The 23146-nt window shown below is 41.1% G+C and overlaps 4 protein-coding genes across 4 annotated transcripts; 2 read left to right on the top strand and 2 right to left on the bottom strand.

The window, feature by feature from the left end:
• Nucleotides 1–2261: 2261 nt before the first annotated feature.
• Nucleotides 2262–3453, bottom strand: LOC121597097 (40S ribosomal protein S14a). Its single transcript, XM_041922635.1, has 3 exons — nt 3342–3453; nt 2834–3088; nt 2262–2735 (listed from the first exon to the last, which is right to left on the bottom strand). Exons 2-3 carry the CDS (start codon nt 3071–3073, stop codon nt 2517–2519), a joined length of 459 nt encoding a protein of 152 aa, XP_041778569.1. The 5' UTR covers nt 3074–3088; nt 3342–3453; the 3' UTR covers nt 2262–2516.
• Nucleotides 3454–4875: 1422 nt separating this feature from the next.
• Nucleotides 4876–7748, top strand: LOC121594433 (N-acetylgalactosaminyltransferase 7). Its single transcript, XM_041917680.1, has one exon. It carries the CDS (start codon nt 5365–5367, stop codon nt 7159–7161), a length of 1797 nt encoding a protein of 598 aa, XP_041773614.1. The 5' UTR covers nt 4876–5364; the 3' UTR covers nt 7162–7748.
• A 2176-nt stretch (nt 7749–9924) lies between these two features.
• LOC121594385 (sodium channel protein Nach-like) lies at nt 9925–13669 on the top strand. Its single transcript, XM_041917581.1, has 8 exons — nt 9925–10075; nt 10450–10563; nt 10804–10884; nt 10972–11543; nt 11955–12074; nt 12148–12298; nt 12694–12803; nt 12938–13669. The coding sequence occupies exons 1-8, from the start codon at nt 9945–9947 to the stop codon at nt 13051–13053; spliced, it is 1395 nt and encodes a 464-aa protein (XP_041773515.1). The 5' UTR covers nt 9925–9944; the 3' UTR covers nt 13054–13669.
• Nucleotides 13670–14256: 587 nt separating this feature from the next.
• On the bottom strand, nt 14257–20980 carry LOC121597988 (pyrokinin-1 receptor-like). Its single transcript, XM_041924395.1, has 6 exons — nt 20722–20980; nt 20101–20232; nt 17479–18665; nt 16740–16960; nt 15958–16042; nt 14257–15895 (listed from the first exon to the last, which is right to left on the bottom strand). The coding sequence occupies exons 3-6, from the start codon at nt 18287–18289 to the stop codon at nt 15819–15821; spliced, it is 1194 nt and encodes a 397-aa protein (XP_041780329.1). The 5' UTR covers nt 18290–18665; nt 20101–20232; nt 20722–20980; the 3' UTR covers nt 14257–15818.
• Nucleotides 20981–23146: the final 2166 nt, after the last annotated feature.

Genomic DNA, 23146 nt, shown 5'->3' on the forward strand with positions numbered 1-23146 from the left:
CCCCTAACAGAGAACAGCCTTATCCCGGGCTTACTCGATTGTAGCTGCCATTGTTCTATTGCCGATATTGTTAACTTCTCAAACCGAGCATTTCTTGCTATCGACGTTGCTTGCTCGGGATGTTGCGGTTGTTTGGTGCTGGACCTTGAGATGCACCAAATTGATAGTCTTCATAACATGCTTGGATGGTAAACGCATTTTCCAGGGCGCATAACTATGTTTCTGCCAAAGGCGCCAGATGACCACACTACGGCTCAGGCCAACATATATCGTCCTTCCTTTCCAGGTCTTCTAAAATTATGCTGAATATGTATGTTATTGGTATAGTATTATTCCACATTAGCGTGGTACCTTCATTCACCGACGCACATACACACCAACACACTTCCACATGTTAATATCACAATTGAATTCTTTTCGGCGATTAAAGAAAAGGATTGATGAAAGAAAGATTGTGTTGTTTATGAACAATTTCTCTACATAACAATATAATATTCGCCCCTTCCAAACAAACGTATTTACAGTGAAATCTCTAGTCTACAAAAAATGTATGTCTACAGTCTCTTCAGTTCCATACATTGTTTGTCTCTTCGAGATGAACATCTCCCTGAGACGAATATCCTTCAAGCTGCATATGTGAATTGGCAGCCAAAATGCTCTAGAATTAATTTTTGGATGATAGTACATAAAAATATTGGTCAAAGGATAGCAACATCTTCCTCCGATTTCCTCAACAAGAATATCTCTCTAAGCTGACGGTCCCCTGAAGATTCACCTTCAGAGCAGCGGTCGGCAAACTTTTGAGGCAAAGGGCCAAATGTTGTAAATGATCGAGAGCCGTGGGTCAGTTATTTTGCACTAAAATTATTGAATTATAAAAAAATCAAAATGTTAATGCTATCAGCAGTATGATTGGCGATGATGTTGTTTTTTTTATGTAATAATATCATCCGGACAAGAAACACGAATGAATATTCCTATTTTAAAAACTAATTGCAATAATAGGAGTGTGTAGAGTAGATCTCGATTGTTTCTGAAAGCGCACGCTGGTCACAACATTTTTTGCGGACGAAAAACTGATTGCTCTGGAGGTAACTTTGAACAAGCAAAATGATCTTATTTAAGGAGCATTTCTTGATAAGCTAGCATTTACCGGCTCCACAGCGATATAAAAATGCAAACTCTGATTTGGTTTAGGGAGCTATTTATTTAAAAGAGAAATTGCCATCGTTTTTCATTACCATATGCCGTTGAATATTTGCGCTAAAATTGCTTTTGGGAAAAGAGGATTCAGCTTCAGTCCATTAGGCTTCAATCGTCGAAGAATGTCGTAGGAAGCATTTTCCTTATTTCTTGAGCTATCTGAATGGCCTGCCAAGAGCGAAGAATGTGTCCCAAAATGATGCGAAACTTCCGAAAATCCGTGTAATCATTAATGTGTGAAATGTCATGCTAAAAGAAGTTCAATAATTTCTGGAAGAATATTTTCTTCCCGTGTCAAATCTACTCGCGGGCCAGATTTAATGTTGCGTTGGGCCGCATTTGGCCCGCGGGCCGGACTTTGCCGACCGCTGCCTTAGAGAGATTTCACTGTATCTGTACAAATATTGAATTGTACTAGTATTGAATTCATCAAAAAATTGTTGAGGTTTCCCTGCACATTACAACATAATACATGGAAATTAGCGTTTAAAAAATACATAAATTATTATTTGTATTGTTCGAGCTGTGTGCGTGATGCTTAGTTGTGATGTACCCGAATGACCGGTGCTAAACTACATAATTAATTCACAAAAATCAACCACAACCACACATCAAGACAAACACGAATAGCGAATTTCATTCCAATCAACATTCAATATTCCTAAAAACGAATAAACATAGTTAATCGAAATAGAGCTGATGCTAGTTGCCGGGAATAATGTTATTATTCTGTAAACGGAGCTATCAGTGTTTGCTGGTCATTTTCTGCATTATTATTATTATTTTCTTTTATTTTTTATTTATTTTTAATAGTTAAAATGGGTTAAGACTATCTGAAGTCTGAAACAGCTATAATAGCATTAATCGATTGTGGTGAAAGGTTTAATTAATTGTCTCTTACTGTAGGTGCTCTTGCACTGACCTACCATCCTTTGCGTGTACCCAATACACGTGCCGGCTGTTTATCTGTATGTATATTCCAATCTTCATTTATATATTTTTTTTGAAATGCATTTTTCTCAACGTTTCTATCTAAAATACGACCAGTACACATTTAGTTTCATCAGGACTGCAGCAGTTCGTGTTTTATTGGTATTCTCGTACACGACGGCATGGGAGTGACAAAAATTGTAAACGTCTGCGTAAGAAATAAACTGTTAGCACTTGAGTAACACTCGCGCCCACAAGTCCCAGCGGACAGGGACGTAGGCGGGGGAGATACCAGCCGTGATGCACACAAAATCATAGCAAAACAAATGAATGCATCCACGGGCCGACACGCGCACTCGAGATGGAAATATTGGTATCACTCTCTATAGACGACGACCGCGACGACCACCCTTCCGGCGAGTGGAGTCCGACGGGATGGGCGTAACGTCTTCGATGCGACCAATCTTCATCGAGGAACGCGCGAGCGCACGCAGCGCCGACTGGGCGCCCGGTCCCGGCGTTTTGGTGCGGTTTCCGCCCGTAGCACGCAGCTTAATGTGAAGCGCGGTGATGCCGAGCGATTTGCACTTTTCCGCAACGTCCTATTGTATTTGCGAATATTAGGATAGAAAAAAAAAGATTAATTCCAACTAGCACAGATACCACACACATCACGATCACGGATCGGGCCTTTTCTTACCTGAGCGGCCAACATAGCGGCGTAAGGCGAGGCCTCATCGCGATCAGCTTTGACCTTCATGCCGCCGGTCACGCGCGAGATAGTTTCCTTGCCGGACAGGTCCGTAACGTGGACAAAGGTATCGTTGAAACTGGCGTAGATGTGCGCCACCCCAAACACGACCTCACCGTCGCGAACCTGCGGTCCGAGCGACACTTGCACTTCCTCCTTCACAACTTTGTTCTTTCGTGACGGGGCCATGATGCAACTAAGTTACTAAAAAGATAAAAAAAAAAAGATCAAACAATATTAATACGGGGCGGTTGGCTTTGATATTCACTGAGAGCGCAAGAGGTGTGCCGATTGGTAAACAAAAATCACCCAACAACTGGCTATATGGTTGGTTTATCATTTAAATTAGCATATTCAGAAACAGCCACATCACGCACTATCGTTTTACAGTGAATTGTTAATGTAGAATGTTCGAAAACATTTAAACGGAATTATGCCCATATTAAAAATTTCATACCTCGTAGCGAGTCCTCCGTGCTTTTCGTTTCAGCGGAAGTAGGAAAAAGGCATAATAAAAGCTGACAGATTCGATTGAAATAATCAGCAATGCCAAAGGCGTTTCTACAGGCTTTTTTTGCGGTGACCTGAAAAGGCGGAAACAGTTCGCTATCTACAGCACGACCGCCTCGGCCAAGGTTTATAGTAGCGATTTCGAGCAGTTTGGAAATTTGCGAGCATTGCAAAAGTGAAGGTTTTTGCTCGATTCTAGGGTAGCTTTCCTGTTTTCGTCAAGCTAGTGCAGCAGTTTCACTACTCAAAACTGCTCATACATCTACAATTTTTATTATTTTTCATGATAGCGATATTATTTTGGTTGATAAACTATATTAGTACGTTACGCTATGTTTTATTTACCATTTCAAAGCCATTTTTCAGAAATATTCGTGAAAATACAAATGTTCCTACTCCAATAGCCAAAATTGCTTAAGCAGCTAATTTTGGCATGCTAAAGATCGCTGCTTGAATTCCCAAATAGCCAGAATTGCTTAAGCAGCTCATTTTGGCACGCTAAAGATCGCTGCTCTAATTCGCCTTTTGCAGTAGTTAAACAGCATCAAAGTTCTATGTGGGTCTTTCAAACAGCGCCTAAGCAGCTTCCTTATGCCACAATGCCAGCGATTATTTTTCTTTGTGTTTTATTTTCAAGCAAGCGTCATCGATGATATAAACAACAATTTTTTTTTCGTTTAAACACATGTGTATATTTTTAAATCCTTTGTATTGATGAATTACACAAAATTTTACACAATTTACTGATAATTCACAATCACTTCACTCAAATTTCATTCTTCAATTAACGAATCTAACTTGTGCAGCAGCAATGAGATTATTGCCGGCGTCCGTCTTTGACACTTTGACGACACGCTATCTCGTACCGATGTCATGCATTAAAAAGCTATAAAGTTCCACCAAGTTCGGTACGCTTTCTTAACAAGCCTTCAAGTTCCACCATGAACCCTACACATAGTGCTAATCAGCCGCAAAATTCCAAAGAGTACCATGTGCCTGTTAAAAAGCTCCATAGTTCCGCAAAGTACCGTCTATCTCTTAATCAGCCACAAAGTACGACATCGGACCGATGTTTCGTTAAACAGCCCTAAATCAGCTATAAAGTACGAGCTGGCTATTTGGGTAGATTCCTTTTAGGTTGAGAGCTTGAGTCATTTAGAACTCATTTAGTGGTCGTTTAGTGGAGTTGTGGCACATGAGAAAAAATAATACAAGATGTGTCAAAACTGCTCGAATGGGTAAATTAACGACTATTATTAGTTGCAATAGGATTTTAAGAAATATCATTTCATTATTCTTAAAAAGAAAAACCGTGAAATAGACCATACGATAAGGATAGTTCAGGGAACGTCCTTATAAAAAAAAGATAATAACAGTGTAATACCGATCTGTCAGGCAGATGCCGCATGTGCTAAAGCTTTGACCATTCCCTAATTGGGTCATTTGCTGACGTTTCCTACTCGATGACGTTTGACATTTGTTTACGTATATACAAAACTGGTTACGCTCGCACACACAACTTCACCTGCAGTCGAAACTTATACCGCTTCCACAGAACGGGAACATTCCTATTTTTCAGTTAGAAAGTAATTTTTTTTCCATTACCGTCAAAACTTTGACGTAGCGATTTACTGAACGCTTCAACCGCCTGGTAAAGCAATACTTATTCGTAGCGATATTACGGGCAGCAAAGTCGCTTCATGGAGAAATATCTCGCTGAAGCTTTATTGGTGAATGTAATCGTGTGCTAGTGTTTGCCACGGTGCGTGAGGGTGTGGGAGAAGCGAAACTGGTACAGGGGGAGGACGGAGAAAGCGGCTGATCGTAAATGCTCTCTCACATAATATAGCCCATTGTTATCTGAGGCGGACCCGAAAAACCGTGGCGGTTCCCGGTGTGCATGCGACAGCAGCAGCAGCAGTAGCAGCAGAAATTTGGACACGTAGTCAAATTGCTCGCCAACCGGTACGATGCGCGTGACGAACATACGGGGCGGCCGGATTTTCCGGATCGCAGTTAGCCTGGCAATCGTGATCATGATCCTGTACATGATTGCGACCTGGTCCGGCGTGGACCACCACACGGTGAAGGACGCGTACAATGCCCGGTTGGCGGCGATGCGTGGACACGGCGGTGACGTCGGCGACGGCGAGCAGGACCGGAACCACCCGAAGGAGGTGCCGCAGCTGGTGGAGGGCCTGGGCAACTTCGAGCCGGCGGACAAACCGATGGTGGACGGTCCGGGCGAGGGCGGCAAGGCGTACGTGCTGCCCGAGGACCAGCAAAACCGGGCGACCGATGCGGAGATGGAGTACGGCATGAACATCGTGGTGTCGGATGCGATCTCGCTCGATCGCACGATCAAGGACACGCGGCTGGAGGAGTGCAAGCACTGGGACTACCCGTACCACCTGCCGCGCACCAGCGTCGTGATCGTGTTCCACAACGAGGGCTTCAGCGTGCTGATGCGCACGGTCCACTCGGTGCTGAACCGCTCGCCGAAGCACCTGCTGCACGAGATCATCCTCGTGGACGACTACTCGGACAAGGAGGACCTGAAGGGCAAGCTGGAGCGCTACATCGAGCGGTTCGACGGCATGGTGCGCCTGATACGGAACAGCGAGCGGGAGGGCCTGATCCGGACGCGGTCGCGCGGCGCCAAGGAAGCGACCGGCGAGGTGATTGTGTACCTGGACGCCCACTGCGAGGTCAACACGAACTGGCTGCCGCCGCTGCTGGCACCGATCCACCGGGACCGCACCGTCATGACCGTGCCGATCATCGACGGCATCGACCACAAGACGTTCGAGTACCGGCCGGTGTACGCGGACGGGCACCACTACCGTGGCATCTTCGAGTGGGGCATGCTGTACAAGGAGAACGAGGTGCCGCGGCGGGAGCAGAAGCGCCGCAAGCACGACAGCGAGCCGTACCGCAGCCCGACCCACGCCGGCGGCCTGTTCGCCATCAATCGGAAGTTTTTCCTCGAGCTGGGCGCGTACGATTCCGGCCTGCTCGTCTGGGGCGGCGAGAACTTCGAGCTGAGCTTCAAGATTTGGCAGTGCGGCGGCAGCATCGAGTGGGTGCCGTGCTCGCGCGTCGGCCACGTCTACCGCGGCTTCATGCCGTACAACTTCGGCAAGCTCGCGAACAAGAAGAAGGGCCCGCTGATTACGATCAACTACAAGCGCGTCATCGAAACGTGGTTCGACGGGCCGTACAAGGAGTACTTCTACACGCGCGAGCCGCTCGCCCGCTTCCTCGACATGGGCGACATCAGCGAGCAGCTGGCGCTGAAGGAGCGGCTGCAGTGCAAGAGCTTCCAGTGGTACATGGACAACGTGGCGTACGACGTGCTGGACAAGTACCCGATGCTGCCGGCGAACGTGAAGTGGGGCGAGCTGCAGAACGTCGGCAAGGAGAAGTGCGTGGACGCGCTCGGCCGGCAGCCGCCCGCCGTCATCGGGCTGCAGCAATGCCATGGCCAGGGCCACAATCAGCTTATTCGGCTGAACGGTGCGGGCCAGCTGGGCGTTGGGGAGCGCTGCATCGAGGCGTACAACTCCGAGATCAAGCTCGCCTTCTGCCGGCTCGGCACGGTCGACGGGCCGTGGCAGTACGACGAGCAGTCCGGCACGCTGCTACACCGAACGCACAAAAAGTGTATGGGCTACCAGCCGCAAACCCGCCAGCTAGCGCTGATGCCGTGCGACATCAACAACGCGTACCAGTCGTGGAAGTTTAAAGAAATTCAACCGCACTGGTAAGGGCGTACCTTGGACGGACCAGGGCGCGGGACCTCCGTTTTGCAATCGAACCGGCACGCGCACGGTGCTCCTTTGCGGCAGCAAGGGCGAAAGGGGGAGACGCTGGTGATTAGTTGAGTATTCTAGTACGGTAGTATCATCGGGAGGCTGAAACTTATCAATCAAAGGTCGATCGATGAAACCGACCGTTTTCGTGAAGACGCGTACACACATTATTTCGCTGAGGGAAGGGTTTAATAGAATGGACATGCTTGTTGTAAAAAAAAAAACAGAGAAGAAAGTATGGTTAACGAGCCAACCATAGCATACAACAATAAACGGTTGGGGCTGAGAGAAGACTGCTGAAAGCATTTTGTGGAACAATATAGGTTATCAATATCAACAACAACAACAATCAACAATTTCAGTCCAACGGCATTTGCGCGAATGCGCCTCTAAGTTAATCGTATATGCGTTGTGAAAAGCAGTTTAGCGGAGTTGTAGAATTTCTGGAAGATTCACCGATGTTACGCAAAAAGAAAAAAACAAACAAACAAAAATTAAGGATTGAATAAACAATTAGTGATACTTGACTAGACAAAACTATATAACTCGGGATGTTAGTTGAATACTATTCCAGACAACCTATCTTTTTTTTCTCCGAATATAGGAACTCGAAGAACTCGATTTGTTACATGTGCTTGGTACAGTATTTGGAAGAGCACAGTGGAACTCCTCATAACGAGTTTAATCCGTTCCAATTAATGTTGGGTTGCATGAATCTTTCGTTGAGATTCATTCATATGAATCTTCAGTGATGAGTGATTCGAATCTCGAGTCGAATCTTCAAGGATTCATGAATCTCTAAAGATTCGCGAATCTCCAAAGATTCATGAATCTATATCATTCATGAACCTATGAGATTCATAAATCCATTAAAATCCATATATCCCTAAGGATTCAAGAATCTTTAGAGATGAATGATTTCCTAAATATTGAATTTGCCCAATTCCACCTAAAGTTTGCTCATTGTCGGTTCAAGCCTCGCGTGGACCGTCTCCCCGTAGCAAAACAAACGATCAAAAACAAAGCCTTTTGAGCCTAATGAATTTTTCGATATTCATGAATCTTTGAAATTCATGAGTCTTTCCAAACGAGATTCAGAATCATTCCAAAGATTCATTCAGATTCATGAATCTGAATCTGATTTACCCAAAACAAGTTCCAATGACTCACTCGTTATGCGGGAGGCTCTTTTTTATTTGTATGAAAAGTGAAATAATTGGTTCCAGTGGATGAAAAGTGTAGGTATATTGAAATTATATGTATCACAACCTTACGGACTACCTCCATGTGCCAATAGTAATGCATTGATCAATTCTTAGTATCTTAGTGTTTGTATGACTACGCGAGTTTTGGACTGGCAATGGGCGTTAATAGGGCCAATCACGTGAATCAAACGGAAAAGTATCAAACAAAACCACCCTAGTCTAACGGACAAAAAATTGGTATTATACAAACTTTTTAGTGATTTCTTTATTTTTTCGGATCATAATAGAAAATAAACATTTTTGATACTTTTCTCGAACACTAAAGTCGCATATATATTGTCCCTTAAAATTCGGTTTTTTGACTCGTTGAAATTTACTCGTTGTAAGGGGTACTAGTTATGAGGGGTTCCACTGTATTTGGAACTTATTTGTATAAAATTTTATGCGTGATTCTTCTTTTTGCAAAACCTTAAATTATAGCCAACCAGACAATCCGGTTGAAGCAGGAACTCTAAAAAATTATCACTGGTTCGGAGTAACGTGCTTCTCGAAAATTCTTCCCAATTGAATGCTTTAAAGAGCTTTATTTCTCGTCTTAAACCACCAAATTTAGTCAAAATTACCCATATTTTCAATGTGCTTTGGTCGAACAACGCGTCATTCGAATTACGCTAATGGCTTCGGAACGCATTGCCCACGTAGCTCGAGAACCGACGCTACCTTATCTAATATTGATGTAATATTCTGATGAAATTGAATTTAACTCTTCTAGTTGTCATGATTGTTACCCTTCATGTATATTACCATAAATACGTTCTTGAAGCCTTATGAGCTAAAGCCGTTCAACTTGCAAACTTGATGCATTGTTTGATTTTGATTTTAGATTAAATTACTTAATATACACTTTTTGATTCTAACGAAGCTGCCACAAAGCTACTGTCTTTCATGGAAAAGCACATGTATAATTCTTGACGATGATGGAATCAATTTATTAAAGATACAAAACCTCTTTCGGTCCTAGCCTCGGGGGCACGTATACTAAAATTGAAAAGATACAGAGGAGGTTTTTATGACCCCTGCCAAAACAAAGTGTCTCTCGCGATGCGTAAGCTCTAGCAGTTTGGTTATCAATGCTTTTTATCATTGAAGCGCAAAAGATTAAATCAATGTCCCCTATATTCGACAAGCTTAATGGCCATTAAATCAGTGGTTGTCAAAAACGAAATAAGGTGGATTTATAACCGTTTATCGTATAATGTTTTCTGGAAATTATCTTATTTTGTTCTATGAAAGCCTTTTATGTAACGGTTATCATAAATCAATTATTTGACTGTGATAAAAAAGAATAAATAAATTTTTATTCCCAGAAATCAAAATTATTCATTTTTTTTGCTGATGCTTTTATGAACTGTTAGTTAAGATGCCGACCTCTGACATGAGCAATTTTTGCTTCAATTTTACAAGCCACAAGTTGTTACTCCTTTCATAAGTATTCCAGATTTTAGAGCAGATGCACACGTGCCTTGAGTAACTATGTATAATCAAAGAAATCTTTCTAAAAGTTTCCGACGGCAAAAGGAAAAGCCAACTTTACAGCACAACCAATCACACCCGGCAGTCAACCAAAACTTTAAAGCAGTTGATGTCAAAAAGTGGTTTGTAAGGTATACTATGCAAGAAAAAGATAGTTAGTTTTTTAGTACGCATTTATAATATTTTATCCTACAGTTGCAATGTTGTGTAAAACAATAACGGGGATAGATTTAACAGATAGACTAACAGATTGCTTTTGTGAATTAGGTAAAGGTAAATTAAATTATTTTGCTGATCCATCTCTTTAAACAAATGTACCGTAATATCATCATTCAATCGTTTGAAAAACTCTATAACATTTAACTATTGCCTATTAGGTGTAGCTCTCGTACGGTCGTATATCATCCCCGACCTATGGGTCAGGCCAGCCATTAGACTCGATTTTCTCGTGCATTATCAGACTTAACACAGTGAAGCCAATTTTCTTTATTGCACATATTTCCAGACTACATCGGATGGTGGTTTTATCCAGCCTGAGCTTTATGATATACGGTTCAGTGTGGAACTTGCTTAGTAACTACTTGCATAATCCACTCACTTTTTACGTGGATACGGCACAGTAAGTATGACAATATAAAGCATAAGTAATGCCTCTCGCAGACGAGTTTTTATATGACGAGTGAGTCACTGGGAGAGATGTATCTCGTTGGACGAGGGTGCACTGTACTGTTGTTTGATTTCCCTTTCCGAGTCCTCCATGAATTAATAAAATAAAATGAAATCATTAGATCTGCCAAATTCGTCTTGTTTGTGAAAAGGACAAAAAAACAGAGGATACGTTATTTTTTCCCCCTAACAGCCTGCATTGGAACACAACATTTCCAACTGTTACACTCTGCCAGGTGGTTAATGGAGAAACAGTGGTAAAAATGGCAGACGAGTAAGTTATTATGATTTTCTGCCAACATTGAACAAACTAACCAACGGGCAAACCTACATTAAACGAACTCTTCTCGAATTGTTCCAGATACTTTGGCGTAAATCGTGACCCAATTATTGACAGTCTCATCATTGATATAGCATTTTACGGGGGTACATGCTATTCCTGCGAAGAATGTCACTCAAGTACATCGCAGAACACGTCGGTGAACTGTGCTGCTCTACAAAATTTCACCGAAATAGTACGCCGTCATCGGGCACCCTGCGAAGAGCTAGTCATCGACTGCCAGTGGCAAAGGGTGTCATTTGATTGCTGCCGATTGTTTCGTCCGCTCGATACAGAATTTGGGCGTTGTTTTAGTGTGAATACGGCAAACCACCATGATCTATCTGGGCCACCTTCCCGGCGACTCACGAGCAATCGTGAAACGGGTCCAGGTTGGATAGGATTTCGAGTACTGGAGGACGTTCAGCTCTATCTGCACGATGAATACAGCGTACCACATGCATATGTCGATCGCTCACTGCGGGAAACTGTGCTGTGGGGCATGCGTAAGGAAATCGTGGTACGTGTGATAGAGATGGAAAACAAAGAAACGGTGCACGATCTGCCGATTTGGCGTCGCAATTGTCGTTTCCCTTGGGAAACTGTCGATAAAGGTAGGTAGGCGTAGCCGATTTATTCAACACTTGTAGTAGACGTATTTTTGTATAAATTATGCATCATCACAATGCCCATATTACAAACAATCAATATTAAAAATGGTAAAATAATTACAGTGTGAGTGTTTGTCATAGTTTCAGGATAAGTATTAATGATGAGTGTTAGTAATAGCCGTATGTACGTGATAGTATACGGTTATTATTAGGCAGCACATGCAATCTGAAATAAATAGGTTGGTCATATCACAAAACAACCTTAGCGCGGTTATGGCCTGCTAGAACCGCTCAAAGGTCGCGAACGTTCGTTTGCTAATTTGTTATCCCGGTATACTACGCCTCAACGTACTACGCGATTAAACAAGTCTTAATTTTATTGTTTATATTTATAATTCTCCAATGATTTGTTAGATTATCAACTGTACCGCCACTATAGTTTCTCCACGTGTGCTATGGAGTGTTTCTGGAAAACTCAACACCAGCTTTGTAACTGTACGCATCACTTAATGCCACAACTTCTGAATCCTCCAGGTGAGCTGTTCAAGAATGCACTTTTAGAATATACCTGTCAGCATACACTGATTTTATTGTATACATTCGAAAGGAATCGAAACACTTGAATCTCAAATGTGTTCCTTCGAAGGGCTCACCTGCCTCACCGAGCATTCGGCGGAAATTGCTCAAGCTCGTAAACAATGTGACTGCCTATCATCCTGTGTTGAATCAGAGTACTTCGTAGTCCACAAATCTGAAGAGTAAGATATTTATCATACTTTCAAATATATGTAATCCCTGTGCAATTGATCTCAACAGCTTTGATGTCGATGTCATTTTGTTATGCCTCTTTTCAACTCATGGGTTCAAGCCCCGTTTCTTTAGACGCACTCCTTTGTAATAGGAAAACCAATCATGCTATAGATAATCTCAAACACCACCTCCAACCACCAAACTAAAACCACAAATATACAAGCCTATTAGTAACTTATAGCAGGTCAAGACCGACTACTGATTCCGAGCCAGTTCAAAACCAGCATTTTAGAACGTGAAAATTTCAAGATTGATAAGAGCTTTAAGATCTATTGATGCACTCTGCTAACCGTAACACAATACAAACTACCGCTCATTTCCCTTTTTCGTGTTTAATTTATAGTTTCTTTGCGGAAAGTGAAGAGGATGAAGGCTTGGTTATAGTTCGACTTTTATCGTTACCTTACGAAAGATTCGTGCGCAACATTGTCAAGACGGAAATGGATTTGTTCAGTAAGTAATTAGTTCAGCAAATAATAGTTCTTGCACAGATGGTTCTGGGTTTGCAACTCATGATATTTGAATCTCAGGTAAATGATAAAAATTACATATCTTGTGTTTTCCATAACCTCTCTTTCGGGCTACAGTTGCGTTTGGCGGTTTGATTGGACTATTCTACGGATGGTCACTTCTGTCGACTATAGATTTTCTTATAACTGTTCGTCACCTCGTCATCCGGTTCATCAGCTCCATCTCTAACTAATAGTTTGTGATAGAGAGATATGATAGGCAACTTAAAATTGTAAGGAAATTGTGTTACGAGGTTTTGATGGAGTTCTCATAAAGCTCATATCCTATTTAAAAAAAACCCTTGTAAATAGCAACTCTCCGTATAGTTTTATTTAGTTTGCAGCACTCCAATTCAGAGCACCTGACGCATTTGAATACTGTAGCTAGTTTTAATAGAGGCTTGGGAGTAATGTCAATCATTGAATTCCAAATCCATGTCGAATTAGTTGTCGCACTGGGTGGGATCGATTCCGTAGTAAAGATGACGTATCGGGTTGGGTACCCATAAGTGTTGGAAGTATGTCTGGGCCGGTATGACCGAATATATCCTTACGTTTAGGAAAAAAATACGTCTCCAAGAGAGTTTAGTTTAGGGAGGAGGGTGAGTGAAATGCTACAGTGATGTTTCATAAGGATTACGATGGCAGATCCGAAGATAATCACTGATTGTACATGACTGCGAGGACGAATGCTACTTTGTCAATGAAAATGTGTAGATAATACACACCTGGATTCGTGGTGATACTCCACAGATAACCAATCTCGTATCTCTTACTTACTTACTTATCCGGCGCTACAACCGCTTTGCGGTCTTGGCTTGCCTCAGGAGTGTCCGAAACCGCTCACGGTCTCGCGCCTTCGTCTGCCAGTCCGTTATCCCGGCCTTAATGGCGGACGCCTCCACGCCATCTTGCCACCTCAATTTGGGCCTACCACGCCTCCTCTGTCCTTGTGGACGGCCTAAAAAGACTTTACGGGCTGGGTCGTCCGTTTCCATGCGTACAACATGGCCAGCCCACCGGAGCCTGGCGAGCTTGATACGCTGTACGACAGTGAGGTCGCCGTACATCTCGTATAGCTCGTCATTATAGCGGCTCCTCCATTGTCCTTCCACGTATCCTCGTATACGGGGCCAAGTATCCTTCTGAGCATCTTCCTCTCGAACGCGGCTAAGAGGGTTTCGTCAGATTTGGACAGTGTCCATGTCTCAGAGGCGTATGTGAGTACTGGTACTATATAGTTACTATATAGTCCCAGCTTCGTCCGTCGCGACAGGACTCGTACCTCTACTAATTAGAAAATCTTTAGATACGCTGTACCAGAAATGTAAACTTTTTAGGATTTGGATAAATATCCGTTTCGAAGGACAAATGATACGTTAGCTCATTTTGCTTCAATGTCTTTATTGCTACTGAAATCAATTAATTTTACAATTCATCTTTTACTTATTCTACTTACACTACTTACACATAACTCTCCAAATAGCCTGCAAACAGTTTTGTAGAGGCTCAATATTATTATTCTAAACAGAGAGTACCAATAAACTAGTACTAAGAGTTTTTTACAAACAAGAACAGTTGCTAAAATTCTAGGAATCCATCAATTTACGCTTTTCGTTAACATTGATTGAATCAGGTAACTGTTTAAGCCTTTTCTGTTTATTCTACTGGTTCACAATAAGCCTATCAAAAGTTAGCTGCTTACAACAAACAACAGTATATTTGGTTTCGTGTTTGCCGAACAAGTCAAAAAGGGCTATGTCGACTTTTTGTTCTTGTTTCACCGACGGGCGAAGTAAATGTGAGCAAATTGATTTTTTGTAATTGATGGTTTCCATATTTTTGTTGACAGTGATGAAAATTTAATAGATTAGAGTGTTGTCAAACTAGTGCTAAAGGCAATTTAAGAACATAGACAGCGGCTTACATTCTTGGAATGGTTTAATTTACGCGTGTCCATCAGTATGAGCTGTTTGTCAGAAAAATTGTCCAATTTGACTAGCCGTTCGGGATATACGACACCATTTTGAAGTTCATCGTCTCGATGCTGCCGACGATTATTCAAACGAAAACGGAACTCTTCAAGCGATACAAAAATGAACTAAATGAATATACGAGAGATTTTGTATCAAAAGTCGCAGGCTGATTGGCCTGAGAGTCTTAAGAAAATCTAGAATAATTACTTTCACGCAAAACCGATTATATATATTTTTGGATTTTGTAAACTGCTTAACAGCTCGGACATTCATGTGTTTGTATCAAATTCTCAAGTGACTCAAAAAAGAATCATTGTATGAACATCTAACTATCTTACTTGTTAATAAGTGCCACAATCCGAGAGTCAAAGAGCTGCATGCGGCTTGCAAGCCGTACTTTGTCGATTATTGCTATAACCTATTACAATGTTTTTGGGAAACCAATCAACAACCATTGCAACATTTTCAAAGATTGCAAAACTCTACACAGCTACTGTTGTTTATATATCTTTATCGTATACACTTTCTCTCAAGAGCTTTCTGCTGATCTGATGTTGCTTCAAAACAGTAAGCCTATCTTGAAGAGCCATCACTCTATCACTGCTCTTCAAATGTTTGTTAGCACTGGCAACCTTATCCAGAGATGACGGGAATTTTAGTCGCCTGCATCCATGCTGCTGATGTCGCTCTGCTATTTGTACCAGCGATAACATATGTAGTCTTTGATCGTTTCAGCTATGCGTCGAAGAATACTTCAGGCTTTAGATCACCACCTAGCTAGAACCTTATGCATAACGGTACAATCGGCTCGAGTAGCGAACTTCTTTTTTGCATTTTCCAATCTCCTGTAACGTGGTTGGACAAAAAATCTTCAGTCGCCAATAGTTCTTCATGTTCTGACGGGTCTCATGCTAAATGTGGACGCCGCAATCATTCTTCTCGGTCGGTTATTGTAGTTGGCATAGTTTCGAGAGGGCTTGGCCTCACTCAGGAGTTCTTTCGCGTATCTTCCTTTGGTCAGTTCTGGTGTCAAAGGCACATTCCATCAAATACCAGCGGCCTGTGAAGGGTATCGAGGCGATGTTATTGTCGGTCCTAATGCCACATTCATATATACTCAACCAGTCCAGGTTGAGCCGTGGGGTGGGCTGGCTCCGTAGGATGTCTGCCACGGAGGTTTTCTGGCAGATCTTACAGTCAGCATATTCTACAAAATCAAGCTTGAAGTTAATTCGTATGCTTTTCAGCCAGGGTCGCAAAAATGTCTGATCAAAATACATGTTAACAATTTACCGACAAATATTATAGCACAGTTAACTGATCCCAATAAATTGCAAACAATCAAATCAAACTATGACTGGCGAGCTTGTTTTGTCTCGCACTAACACCTACCGTTCAACAGGCGTAACCTAAGAGCAACTTTTAGACACTCTAGTAGGTTAGATTGTATTTGGATGAACTAATATTTAAACTCACTTTCAAATATACCTATTTCGGGACGGTTCAAATATCATAGTTTTGGACAAGAATCTTAGTTTATTCATTAACAAAGAAGCCGCTTAATTCCGCTGATCATTTCGGCCCAAGTTCTGATATAAATTAAATGAGACTTGTTAAAAATATCATAGTTTTATATGATTCCACTGGTTTATAAACTAGTATCCCACTGCAAATACCTATGGCGTGTCAGTGTCTTTATATACCTACAATTTATCAGTATTGTTTCCTTAACAATTTCAAATCTAAGACCATTGAAAGCATATAATATAATTAAAAATGTGCTTTAATTATTTTGTTTGTGTTTGTACGGTTGGTTTGTCATGTTAGAATGTAATATATAGATTAGAATGAATATTAGGACAACAATTCAATGTTAATCAAAGATAAATGGAACAAATGTTTACCTTGAATGCTTGTCGGAATTTGTTGCTCATAATGTTGTACAGTAGAGGGTTTATACACGTTGATAGATAGTATAGGATACCGGATATGTAGGTTGTGATGATGAACAGTTTCAGTATTAAGGGGTCGGAGGGCTGATGATTCGTGTTAACTCCGTAAATATAAACGAGCCGCTGTGCGTGGAACGGAGCCCAGCAAATAAAAAAAGCTACAACCACAGCCACTAGAAACGAAAAAGAAAACATAAGACGTATCAGAAAATAATAAAAAAAAATCCAGTAATATAAGATGTAACATTTGTTTACTGGTAACATGTTGAGATTTTTGTAATTATTCAACAATCGGCGAATACATTTTTTATTAATAATAATGTTGTCGAAGATATTCAGTGTTACGTTCGCATTTCCAATGGTTTCAAAAATGTTGTCATACTGCAATAGCCAATCTTTTCAAGCAACTCGTCAGATGCGGACAAGCTATCAGAAGCATTTTTTTCTAATATTTTTAAATCGGAATGTTTCAAAAACGAAAAAAACTGCACTGACCCATTTAATTTATTTAAGAAATTCTGCTTTCTCTTTAAGTTTTTTAATTTCAAATATTTGCTCCAACTCTCTGCCTTGCGACATGTGGCCAAGGGTAGGTAGCATTTTTTTTTAATTCATCTTGCCATTTATAGTTGATAGCATGTGATATGTTGTAGTTTGTTTGTCTCAGAATATACCATATATTGAACCTTACCGAGCATTTTCAGGACACGACGACTGCCTTGACTATTGGCAAAAGATTGGCGTGGGCTGGGCTGGGTTCGTCGCTGCAATGTGCCATCGCGCTGCATCAGCGTGGAGGTGCGCAGCTTCAACCCAATCAGCGCATACAGTATGGTGATCATCGTCATCGGAGCAAAGAAGAACAAGAATGTAGAGAGTTCAAAAGAGTGCTGAATTATGATGCGTTTCACTACACATTGGTCGATTCCGCCTTGGTTGGTGACGCCAAACTGTAACGCTTGCGGTATAGCCGAAACGATCGCAATCAACCAAATCAGACAGATGAAACGCACCGCCCGGCTGAGCTTCGACATCGTATGTGAAAGAAATGGGTGACAGATAGCAAAGTAGCGCTCGATTGTAAACGCGGTGATTGTTAGCACGGTGGCATTAGCCGACATTTCTGCGGCGATGCCACGTAACACACAGAACGTTTCGCCAAACACGTACGGGTACTTGCTCCAGATGAAGTATATTTCCTGCGGCACTCCTGACACCAGCAGCAGAAAGTCCGATACGGCTAAACTGAACAAATAATAGTTGGTGGCGGTGTGCATCGAGCGATTGCGCGCGATCACGATGCATGTGCTAATGTTGCCGACTACACCGGTGATGAAAATCAGTAGGTAGATGATGGTGATCGGTATTACCACGTATAGTGGATCACGCTTCGGCCCATACATTTCAGTCAAACTTTCAACGCCATCGGAAAGTATGCTCTCGTTGTCTGTTGTCAAAATTTCAAGCAACTCGTATGGCATGTTCTTCAACGAAGTGCTCATACTTCCTGGGAAACCCAATTCTTGTGATTGGAGCAGTTCATAGAAATCATTCAAAGGATCTCTCGAACTTACGATGAAGCCAGTTTATGCTGAAAACTGCTCTGCTAAAACGTGCACGTTCGCAAGCCACTACTTTTGGTCAGTTTGGCCACATGGTGGAACGTAGCTGTGTTCTATAATATGCTTATAATAACTCAATGTCCAGCTGGTTGAGAGATCAGCAGAACACGTCTCATCCGTTTCCAGTAATTGTCTTAAAAGCGCTCGATGCCTGTTCGTTGTTATTTGGTTATTTCCGGCACGTCAGTAAGAAATATACTTTAGATGGATGTCGATCTCTGTTTGTACTTTAACACTCTCTTGTATACTGAAAAACCTGTGGAAAATATTAAAAAGCATTTTTTTATTATCATCATTACATTCCTAACATGCTTGTACTTGTACTTGTATCAAAGTTCTTAAAATTTAAGATTTAATAAGATTAAAAATGTTATAAGCTAAAGTATTTCAATAAAATGTCAACTAGCCAACTTCGCATGCTATAAAGTTTCATTTTTCGCATCAATAGACATATGTACTTTGACAGGTTCTAAACGATTTTTTATACCTTAAGGTTGATTGTAGGAGTTCCGTTTTTGTTCCGTTCCAAAAAGGTCATTTTTTGATTTGGTTTTTCATGTTAATGCAATTTAGTTACAAGCTATAATTTTAGGTATTTAGCTACCACCAAAGAAAAAATAATTAAAACGCAATATTATTAAGATAACCAGCTCCCAAAAATAATCTTAAGCGTGTTTAAATTCATTCTGAATCCGTCAAAATATCTATGGTGCAGTTAAAACTACGTTTGACCACTTATACGGCTTTTTCGTATCTATAGGTGGAGGCTCTTTCCTTTCTTACCATCATTTCAATCCAGGATGCTTGGTTTATGCACTTTGGCTCTTACACATGAAAATTTGCGTATCTTTGTTTTGCATTTTTTTCACTTCATGACGCTAAGTTTGCCGATCACTGGCAAGGACGATCAAGAACGAGATTCCAACGATCAAGAACAACAAGTCCACTTTGGAAGTAAAATACTGCGGGAAGCACCGCATGTGTACAATATACCGTCGCAAATGGTGATCACACGTCGCAGGTGAAATGAGTGGTCCCAGATGGGGTAGGGAGATCTCATAAGATCACACGAGAGTCAGGAGTGCTCAACTCAATAATTCACTGTGACTTTAGTGGTGTGTGAAACTTTAAAATATCCGTAGAAAAAAAAAATAACAAACTAAAATGCGGTTTGCTAAGATCATCCAACCTCAAAGCCTTCAACCGCCCGTGCAGCACCTGTTTCTAACGAACGTAGTCCTTGGGGCGCATGTGGCTACTTAGTATGCGTACTGCTAGAACTGACCCTGAATGTAAATTAAAAATATTGTAGCGATAAAACCCCCTTTGACTCGTCTCGTATGTGTTAGATAAGTATGTAAGAGAAGAAATTGTATGATATTACTTTCATGTGAGAAGAAACAATGATAAATGCAAAGGAAAACCACGATAAGATTTAACAATATCAATACAAATGGCCGTTATGCCCTAATGGCCTAATTCAAAATACAAAAGCCTTTTGCTTGTCTCAGTAAATCATGTGTTAATCATTGTAGGGGTTAAGGAACAACTATACCCTACTGGGAATCAGAATGAACCGTTCAGTTAAGAAACCTTATCATTATTTAATAATAGAAGGGCAATCCAATACGGTTGTATTTCTTTGAGGTTGAAATTTAATTTAATTTATATTTCTTATTTTAATAACTTACCTGTATCTTCTCATAACAGCTTCTTGATGTGCAGCTACCATTCTTTCAGGATTTCCAGGCACTTGCTATCGTCAAAGATCAATCAACCACTCATCACTTCGATCGACGTTTGTATAATTGCTCTGCAAATACCTGTTTTGATAAATGTTGACTGCTGATTATGTTGGTTATTTACAATTGCAATATTTGATTGTGTGGTTAGATTGCTGGCAACCGCTTTTCAGCATTCCTTTCTGAGTCGTGGATTTTAAATAACCAGTTTAAGAGCAATGACACACATGGCAATGAAACTAAAAACGCATGAGTATCATTAGGTGTCTAACAGCAGACGCACCGGCCACTGTAATGGTTTGACGTACTACAATTCCCAGCTGGAAGTTGATCTGGGGATACGCTCTCCAGTAGAAAGGGATCACTATCTGCAGGTGCATCCTTCTGGAAATTCTAATAAGGCCTATATTAGGCAGGCAAGGCAATGTAAGCTAAATTACAAAGTCACTTTCTGCACAGATTTCAACCATAGCGAAACTTATATGTTCTCGCTATGAATACGATGTCCTTTAAGTGATGTATTAAACGTTCGATTCAAATAAGGGACCACGATTAGGAAACCATTCTTACACCAGTTTCAAAACTTATATTCATTAATTTCACACGGCAACCTGCATTACAACTATCGATGAAACACTGCAAAACTCTCGATAAAATTCACGATTGCTGCACGTTCAACGTAAACAACTATTTTCAACATTCCGCTCCTCGCAAGTGCAGGCTCAATTAGTACGACCCATCGGGCACTATACTTGTTGCAAACGCGGTAACACGTGGCGTACTGAACACAAGGGCAAGCTGGATGGACTAGCGCTGTACGAAGATAACTCTCGTTTTTACTCTCACTTTTGTGTAATCTCACGCTCATACACTTACAAGTGCAGTTTGCAGGGTTTACAGGTAGATTTCAAAACACTTGAGCACCATCAAATCAAACGATTTGATTCAGAATACCTTTTGTTTTGCTTCTTGAATCGAAAGAAATGTGAAATGGTTCACTTTATTTTGTCCAAAAATAATTCCTACTAACTTACCCACTTACTTATTAGCCACTGCAACCGTTTCGTGATCGTGAACTGCTGTAGAACTGACAGAACTCACAGTTCTGCTCCTTCTTCTGCCAGTCTGTTATGTCGGCCGTAATGGAGTGCGGCTCCACGCCGTATTGTTACCTCAACTTGGACCCACCGCGTCCTTGTTCGCTTAAGGAGGGCCTTAAAGGACATTACGGGTTAAGTCGTTCCATACCAAGCGTATTACTCCACCAGCCCACCGGAGCCTGGCGAGTTTGATACGCTACACGACAGTTAAATTACCGTACAGTTCGCCCAGCACGTCGTCATAACAGTTCCTCCATTGTCAGTAAAATATAGAAAAAATAAAAATCACGTAAAACTGTCAAGTATATAGGTTTTTTTGCATGATTGAAAACCACTAAGCACCAGAGCTGTAGATTGATTATTCTATTTTTATCTCTGTCTTAAATTTTATTTATAGTTTATATAACTCTATCATTCAAACCCTCTCCTCTCTTACTCTGTAGTCATATAGAACAGTAAATTTTCCTTCATTTTCCTAACATTGGGCATACGGAAGAACCCAACCTCTGGAGAGGATGCAAGAAAAATTGAGAATGGGAGATAAGTAATTGTTAGTCATGAATGTACTCTTAACGATTCGGTCTCCATTTTGCAACAAAACTGCTCATTGAAAATAAAGCAGATATTTCAAATAATATAAACATCAAATTCGCTTTTATACACAAATAGTTTTGCACAATTGTGAATAAGTAAATTAAAAAAATAAACTCAATGTATGAACCCAATGTATTAAAACAAGTTGAAATGTATAAGAAGTATGAGACAAGTAGAGCTAGGAAATTGGTAAGTGTAACAGTTTTGACAGTATATTTCATTAAAATAGAAACATGACTTAACTCTAAGCAGTGATCTAACTTTGTGAAAGTGAAAATGGAAATATATTCTTCCTATTTATTCAGAACGCACCGGCTGCCAGTATTACCTAAGTTATAAGTTATGTATTTATGTATAATCAGCTAAAAAGCTAATATCCATGCAACATGTCTGGAATATCCCCGTATACCTCCCGTCTCGTCGCCAGTGCTTCGACTTTCTTGTTTTTCCGTATTCCGTGCAGTGAAGATTCCTTCCTGTGTACATGCTCGCACAGTGCTAGAGACTGTTGTTTCTGCATGGTGTTATAGCGCACAATTTTGTGCTGCAGCGAACTGCGTGTGCGGCGAAGAGAAAACGTTCACAGATCTCTCTGTTTTTATCGCTTTTGATGATCCATCATCTTTTTTCTATAATGATCGATTATTTTTTCATCCAGTTTACGTTGTTTCTTTTTTTTTAATTTAAAGCGCTAACGTAAAGTTTTGGACCCAGTGTAATATGCGTCAAACGTTATGAAATCCAATATGTGTAAGGTTTTAGGAAGTGTTTATTGTAAAAAAATAGTTTAGAGTCATAATAAGGAACAAATAGCCAAGTCCATAAGTGGCCTAGACCAACTACGGCTGTTGCGCCAAACAAGAAGTGGCGCTCACAAACAGAGCGCTGAGCAAGCACCGGCTCAGTGCTCGGACTCACTCCTAATGAAAGTGTATCGAAGAAAATTACCTCTCACAACTAGCCACACTCTTGATCATGGAGACGATGAAATCGCCTATCGATCCGTTGCGGGGTCGGATGATACTAGAGTAAATCCATCTCGTTTTCCTTGCAATCTAAACCATACACTAATACATTAATTGTATTCTGCTACTAACTTATTCAAGGCTTACACTACTACACCTATTCTATTACATCATTGAGGCCACGATATCACAAACACAACTATGGTAAGAATATTTATGACAATAATTATAATAATAGACTGGCCTACCATTACGCGTATGCCCCTTGCCCCACAGAAGTACGGCTTAATGATCCGCTGCTGCGCGTTATCCGCACATTTAATTCCTCGTCTCACT

Source organism: Anopheles merus, chromosome X, assembly GCF_017562075.2.
Source record: "Anopheles merus strain MAF chromosome X, AmerM5.1, whole genome shotgun sequence".
Taxonomy (NCBI): domain Eukaryota; kingdom Metazoa; phylum Arthropoda; class Insecta; order Diptera; family Culicidae; genus Anopheles; species Anopheles merus.

Bases quoted from the DNA above. Each gene is read 5' to 3' on its own strand.
- LOC121597097 (XM_041922635.1), bottom strand. From the start codon at position 3,073: ATGGCCCCGTCACGAAAGAACAAAGTTGTGAAGGAGGAAGTGCAAGTG. The intron at 2,736-2,833 runs GTAAGAAAAGGC...CAAATACAATAG, and splicing joins CCGCTATGTTGGCCGCTCAG to GACGTTGCGGAAAAGTGCAA.
- LOC121594433 (XM_041917680.1), top strand. From the start codon at position 5,365: ATGCGCGTGACGAACATACGGGGCGGCCGGATTTTCCGGATCGCAGTT.
- LOC121594385 (XM_041917581.1), top strand. From the start codon at position 9,945: ATGTATAATCAAAGAAATCTTTCTAAAAGTTTCCGACGGCAAAAGGAA. The intron at 10,076-10,449 runs GTATACTATGCA...ACATATTTCCAG, and splicing joins GTCAAAAAGTGGTTTGTAAG to ACTACATCGGATGGTGGTTT. The intron at 12,299-12,693 runs GTAAGATATTTA...TTTAATTTATAG, and splicing joins GTAGTCCACAAATCTGAAGA to TTTCTTTGCGGAAAGTGAAG.
- LOC121597988 (XM_041924395.1), bottom strand. From the start codon at position 18,289: ATGAGCACTTCGTTGAAGAACATGCCATACGAGTTGCTTGAAATTTTG. The intron at 16,961-17,478 runs GTAAGGTTCAAT...TTTCGTTTCTAG, and splicing joins TCGTGTCCTGAAAATGCTCG to TGGCTGTGGTTGTAGCTTTT. The intron at 15,896-15,957 runs GTTGAGTATATA...TACCCTTCACAG, and splicing joins CCACGGCTCAACCTGGACTG to GCCGCTGGTATTTGATGGAA.